This window comes from Chaetura pelagica, unplaced genomic scaffold (assembly GCF_000747805.2).
Source record: "Chaetura pelagica isolate M959 unplaced genomic scaffold, ChaPel_1.0 scaffold109, whole genome shotgun sequence".
Lineage (NCBI taxonomy): Eukaryota > Metazoa > Chordata > Aves > Apodiformes > Apodidae > Chaetura > Chaetura pelagica.
In genome coordinates this window covers 15,033,688-15,040,583 of record NW_009970725.1, presented here as the reverse complement: position 1 = coordinate 15,040,583, position 6,896 = coordinate 15,033,688, and the positions used below count along the sequence as shown (strand labels likewise).

Here is a 6,896-nt window from a genome sequence, read left to right as displayed (position 1 = left end):
GTACCTGATGGTCACACGTTCAAAGGGTTTCCTATCCATTTTGTATACAGAAATGCCAGGAGAGCATTTGCCACATGTCTTCGGTAAGTTTAAATATAAAGTTATATGGATGTTAAAACCAAATAGTGATGATTATGAATTGCAACTCTTTTTTTTAATAATGAAATGTAAAGAAAATTAATTGCCTTAAATTAGAACTGGAAGAAGAATTCTATGGTGTATGTAATGCCTCATGGGGTACATAGCTTTTATGTTATATTGATGAGTTCAGTGATGATAGACTCTTCATGGGATAAATTAAAAAACAAGGCATTAATTTCTCTGCAGTTATAAAAATGATCAGTGGTAGTCCTGTTATACTCCAAGACAACAGCCCCTGCACTCAATAACAATAGAGTCATGGCACCCATTGTTATATAAGTGTTAGTAATATTTGGGAAAAAATTGCACACATCATTGAAAATTTTAATAATAGCTTAGAAATACGTTACCCTTTTTTTGTCTTGTAGGTCTCCTTTTTGTGAAGAAATAATCTGTTGTAGGGGAGACCAAGTGCGACTTGCAGTTCGTGTACGAGTGTTTACATACCCTGAATCTGCATGTGCTGTGTGGATCATGTTTGCTTGTAAATACCGCTCTGTCCTTTGAAAAAGAACCAAACTAATTTAGACCTTTTTAAGATCTGAAGAATAATTATGTGGGTGTAAAATTATGCATTTAATAACTAATATTGTATTTTATATAAATGCCACTGGTTTTGAATATCACAGTGTGTGTATTGAAGAGAATTGTGTACACAGTAGGGACTGTATTTATAAAGATAATTTATTATTTTTAATAAAAGTTATTTTTACTTTGTGAAACATGGGTCAACTTACTAAAATATGTGCATAAAATACTAGCTTCTCTATTGCAGTTCTGAATTGGTGTGAGATTTCATGTAGAAAAAAGTCTGGTTTATGTCTGCATGGTGAGAGGCTCTGTTCTACCTCTCCTGTTGGTGTAGCACCCAGGTGTGTTTTATGAGTGAGATCCAGAAATACTGAAGGTTAAGCATGTATCTGTTCTGCAACAAAATTTATTTCCACCCCTGTCAGACCTAGCTATGACTTCTACATTCAGCTTCTAAGGACAGTTCAGTCAGGTGTAGGTAACCTTGTTAATCTATTAATTTAATAAGTTACAGATTTTATATATATTTAAAATTAAGACTTCGATACCTGAACATGTGCATAGCTGTGCTTGATTAGATCAAGTGGTTTAACATGGTAGCTTTTTTCTGCTGTTTGTTCAGGAAGTTTCCTAGGTAGAAGTTTGTAACCAAGTGATTTTGTGTGGGCGATCAGCTATGGACCATGGGTGGCCTTGATCTCGAGAAGCTACAGCTGTGCCCTTGACTGTTAAAGATAAACAAGTTTGAGGGAAAGAAGGTATGTGAGATACGGATGTGTGTTGCCATTCTTGTAAGAAAATGTAAGAACCTTGTTGCCTATCATAGAATAAGATAGAATGCGTGAACAGAAGCTGTTAACCTATGGGAAGGAAGCCTAAGGTGCGTGGACAGGAGAGCAAAGTATAAAAATGCAGTGTAACCCTTCATAAACAGCTGATGCTTGTGCCCATCATGGTGTGTCCGCCACAAATGGTGACTGTTGTGAAAGGGATCGGTGACTGCAGACATGAGAGCAGCTGGCAGCAGAGCCTAGCTGAGCAAAGCAAGGCGGAATGAGAGCCTAATCCAGACACAGAAAAAATAGACACCTTTGGGGAGAAAAGGTGATCATCTGGGAACATAAATATGGGGGCACAGATGTCAACAGAAGAGAGGTCTATATTAACCGTTCTGCTACGAATACTGGAAAAGCGGGGCATAAAATATGATGAGCATGCACTATGTACTCTGCTTCTGGTGTGCAGGCTGATGCACAAAGTCTTTTTCAGAGAGACATGGGAGGGGGCAGGGCGTGCGCTTTGGGATGCAGCTACAAAGGGAATGAAATGGGCACAAAGTCGCTAACAGCTTGGCGGCTTCTCCTGGAGTCGTTGAAACAGCTAGTGTAAGGCGGATCGGGAAGCTGCAGCCGAGGCACCGGCATCGCCTGCCCCAGTGCAAGTGACTTCTAAACCGGCTCCCAGGGCCCCTGCATGCATGGAGGTGCCATTCCCATCCCCTCCATCTCCCAAAGTGTGCTCGTTACCCCCCGAATCTGAGGAAGAGTTTCAAGAAGCGGCAAGAAAGGAACCCGTGAATTCATGTGTAATAGGTTTATCAGCCGCCAGAGAGATTGGGGGAGTGAAGTGTTTGCCCTCCGACCCTCCCCTCCAGAACTCATTATGCAGACTGGTTTCAGCCCCCGGAGGGAATGACAGAGTGACGTGTCGACCCTTCGCCCCTCCACTTCCGAATTTGCTAATTACATAGCCGGTTTCTGTAGCAATTAAAGGCACAGACCCAGGCAAATTCTGGAAAAAATTGTATGAGCAAGCTAAAGAGGCAGAGGAAGTGGAACTGGCCGGTGATATTTTGGCTTGCCCTGTTATTCGTGGTAATGGGGAGGAACCAGATAACTGGGATCCGTTTCATTGGAGTGCTCTACGTCTTTAAGAACTGCAGTTATGCAACATGGATTTACCTCGCCGTGTGCTCAATCATGATTACGACTGATTTTTTCTAATGAACTAACTCCCTTTGACTGCCGTAATATAGCACAGATTTGCGTCACACCAACGCCGTTACTTGCATTTGAAGCGCAGTGGCGCCGACTAGTGAATGAAACAGCTCTGGCCAATTGGAATCGTTCTCAGGACGATCCACGCTTTGGGGCCGGGCCAGCGCAGTTGATGGGTGATCCTCCTTTAAATATCCCGCAGCTGCAAGCCCGCCTGCATTCATCTGTTTTACAACAAGGAAAAGATTTGGCTCTCCTGGCTATGCAATACGTCCCTGATATAGGGACCCCTCGACAGCCATTGACCTCTATAAAACAGAGGCTGGATGAATCTTGTGCAAGTTTTATTGACAGACTCAGAGATGTAATTGAAAAGTAGGTGAACAATGTTCCAGCTCAAGAGGCCTTGTTGCTGCAGCTGGCTAAAGATAATGCTAATGCAGATTGCAAACAAGTACTGTTGCCATTACAGAATCCAACTCTGATAGACATGATGGAAGCTTGTAGTAAAGTTGGTACCACAGCACATCAAATGTCAGAACTGGCAAAAGGGTTGGCTGCTGCATTAAGAGTAATGGAAAACTGTTCTAAATGTGGGCAACCAGGTCACTTAAAAAAGCTATGTCCATTTACAGCTGGAGAAAATGGTAAATTAGTGCCAAGCGGTCCTTGTAAAAGGTGTGGGAAAGCAGGGCATTTTGCTAAACTGTGTCGATCTAAATTTAACAAGCAGGGCCAAGATCTCCCGCCTAGAGGACTTCCGAGAGACAGGAAGTGGAGTGCACCAGGGATGCACACAAAGACACAAGTACATCCATGCAGTCCCTTCTGAGCTCATCCGGTCAACTCCAAGCCTGAACAAAGGGGAGCACCAGAGTGGATGTCACCACAGCCTTCTCAGTCATCATAAAGGACAATAAAGTACACAAGGCACCATTAGAGGCATTTGGGCCTTTGGGACATGGATTGAGTGCCTTATTGTTAGGGCGTTCTAGTGTCACTTTAAAGGGATTGTTTGTGTTGCCTGGGGTTATTGATGCGGATTTTACAGGACAAATTGCTGCTATGGTATGGACTCTGTCTCCAGCGGTTACCATACCTGTCCAAAGCTGCATCGCTCAGTTGGTGCCATTTGTAGCCCGAGTGCACAGTGCAGATCAAGTGAAGAGAGAGACTGGAGGTTTTGGCTCCACAGGTGAAGCCCAGGTGTTTTGGACACAAGCTGTTACAGAAGCTTGTAGCCTATCATAGAATAAGATAGAATGCGTGAACAGAAGCTGTTAACCTATGGGAAGGAAGCCTAAGGCGTGTGGACAGGAGAGCAAAGTATAAAAATGCAGTGTAACCCTTCATAAACAGCTGATGCTTGTGCCCATCATAGTGTCTCAGCCATGTGTCCACTGCAATTTTGCTTAACAACCTTTCATGTTTTTTTCTGATTCTGAAGCTCAGATCTATACTTGATTATCCACCTATGGTTTTGTTTGTCATAAACCTGTGGATGGTTATTTTGCTGAGTGTTCATGCTTTGAGAAATGCAGTCGGACTTACGGAACTTTTCAATACCATGCCTCTCATGTTTTTCATCCATCAAACTCCAGCCACCTTTTTTTGAGGCTAAAGAATTAGAAGGTATTTGATTTCTTCTGTGGAAGCCATTGCATATCTTTGTTTATCCATGTCCATCTCCTTGTCTTCTACTTTTAAGAAAGATCCAACTTCTGCTTCTGGAGCAATAAACCCCAAACTAATCCTAGAGGAACTTGCAATGCATACAGTGTTGGCATTTTGCATCTACGTTTGTTGAGTAGTGTGGTAGTGTGACACTATTTTTGTCTTTTTTCTACAACTAGTAAGTACAGCCTGCTGCACCACTTGGGTTTAACTTGGAACGTTAATAGTATGTTATGTACTTACTGGTTGTGCTGCCAACACAGCAGGCAGCAGGTTTAAAATACTTTGCAAATCTGATTTTGTGTTATCTTTCCTTTTGTATCTGAAATATCAAAATGGCTTCATTTGCCTGTTATACAGCATGCAGGATGCTGATTAGAGCTTCAGTTATATCTAAGGTGAAAGGCTGAATCATATGGCATGGTGGATATTGCTAAATTAAATAGCTCTATTCAAATGCCAGTTCTATCTAATTTGCAGCAGTGTATGTTACACATATGTATGTCACTGCAAGAGGAAAAAAGCAGTCATGCTAATATGACTGAAAGTGACCTATGGAGCAGGATGTCTCCCAATGGAGCCGGGCACTGTTTGGCTGCTGCAATGTGCAGTGCTGGGAGCACAGAAGGAGCACTGCATCCTGTTGGCTTGTGGGCTGCACATGCTCCAGTCTTTTGTTTAAAGCACGTGCTAAGGGGAAAATTTTGATTTCTTTTACATATACTAGGTAAAATTGTAGAATACCAATGAAAAAGCAAACAGTTTTTATTTTATTTTGTTTTATTTTATTTTTTAATGTGAGTTTTAAGATTTTTACTCTCTCAAACAGGAAAGTGGGGTTTTGTGGGTAGTGTTTATGTGCTTGGTAAGGCTCAGAATCACAGAATCTTAGGGGTTGGAAGGGACCTCGAAAGATCATCTAGTCCAACCCCCCTGCCAGAGCAGGGTCACCTAGAGCACATCACACAGGAACGTGTCTGGGCAGGTTTTGAATGTCTCCAGTGAAGGAGACTCCACAACCTCTCTGGGCAGCCTGTTCCAGTGCTCTGTCATTCTCACGGTAGAGAAGCTTTTTCTGATGTTTATGTGGAACCTCATATGTTCCAGTTTGCACCCATTGCCCCTTGTCCTATCACTGGACATCACTGAAAAAAGCCTGGCTCCATCCTCCTGACACTCGCCCTTAATATATTTTAAACTTTGATGAGGTCACCCCTCAGTCTCCTCCAAGCTAGAGACCCAGCTCCCTCAGCCTTTCCTTATAAGGGAGATGTTCCATTCCTTTAATCACCTTTGTGACTCTGTGCTGGACTCTTTCAAGCAGTTCCCTGTCCTTCTTGAACTTGGGGGACCAGAACTGGACACAAGATTCCAAATGCCTCACCAAGGCAGAATAGAGGGGGAGGAAAACCTCCCTTGACCTACTAACCACTAATGTACCCCAGGATTCCATTGGCCTTCCTAGCCACAAGGGCACATTGCTGGCTCATGGTCATCCTCCTGTCCACCAGGACCCTCAGGTCCCTTTCTCCTACACTGCTCTCCAGCAGGTCAGCCCCCAGCCTGTACTGGTCCATGGGGTTGTTCTTCCCCAAATGCAAAACTCAACACTTGCCCTTGTTGAATTTCATCATGTTTCTCCCCGCCCAACTCTCCAGCCTGTCCAGTTCTCGTTGAATGGCAGCACAGCCTTCTGGTGTGTCAGCCACTCCTCCCAGTTTAGTGTCATCAGCAAACTTGCTCAGGGCACACTGTGTTCCCTCATCCAGGCCCTTGATGAAAATACTGAATAGTCCTGGTCCCAGTACCGACCCCTGAGGGACTCCACTAGTCACAGACCTCCAACTAGATTTTGTCCTATTGACCACAACTCTCTGACTTCTTCCTTTCAACCAGTTCATGATCCACCTCACCACCTGACCATCAAGACCACACTTCCTCAGTTTATCTACGAGGATGCTGTGGGAGACGGTGTCAAATGCTTTACTGAAATCAAGATAAACCACACCTACAGCTCTACCATCATCTATCCACCTAGTTACTTCCTCATAGCAGGCTGTCAGGTTGGTCAAACATGACTTCCCCTTGGTAAAACCATGTTGACTGCTCTTAATAACCCCCTCATCCTTGATATGCCTAGAGATAGCGGCAAAAACAAGTTGTTCCATCACCTTTCCAGGGATGGAGGTGAAGCTGACTGGTCTATAGTTACCCGGGCCCTCCCCCCGGCTCTGGGGGCTGCGGGCTCGAAGGGGCGGCTCAGTGTGTTCAGGGGCAGGAACGTCGATTCCTAATATTTGGAATTGGCTCTTCCCATGCTCGCTGAAACCTCACGCACCCGTGAGGGAGGGTGGGTTACTGTCGCTGTTCCACTGCGGGGGGCGGGAGGGTGTCATCCCGCTTTCCGGCCGGCCTCGGGCCCTTCTCGGCGGGTTGTCCCGCCCACCCCGCACAGAACCAGCCCCCCGAGGGTGATGAGGTAGACCACACCCACACGGCTACCCCTGCCAGAGGCAGACGCGGGAGCCGAGCACCTCACCAGCGGCTCTAAGC

General features: G+C 44.8%; 2 protein-coding genes across 2 annotated transcripts in view; both read left to right on the top strand.

Moving 5' to 3' along the window:
- The window catches only part of CEP76 (centrosomal protein 76kDa), a 16,255-nt gene extending 15,607 nt beyond the window's left edge, over window positions 1–648 (top strand). Inside the window, exons 13-14 of the mRNA XM_010006942.1 lie at window positions 1–83; window positions 510–648. The exon at window positions 1–83 is cut by the window's left edge and continues 3 nt beyond it. Of these exons, the coding sequence (XP_010005244.1) occupies window positions 1–83; window positions 510–648 (222 nt within the window). The remainder of the gene's footprint in view (window positions 84–509) is intronic.
- Window positions 649–2,549: 1,901 nt separating this feature from the next.
- Window positions 2,550–6,896, top strand: part of SPIRE1 (spire-type actin nucleation factor 1) — a 127,308-nt gene continuing 122,961 nt past the window's right edge. Inside the window, exons 1-3 of the mRNA XM_010006941.1 lie at window positions 2,550–2,613; window positions 2,708–3,044; window positions 3,665–3,864. Coding sequence (XP_010005243.1) covers window positions 2,550–2,613; window positions 2,708–3,044; window positions 3,665–3,864 — 601 coding nt within the window. The remainder of the gene's footprint in view (window positions 2,614–2,707; window positions 3,045–3,664; window positions 3,865–6,896) is intronic.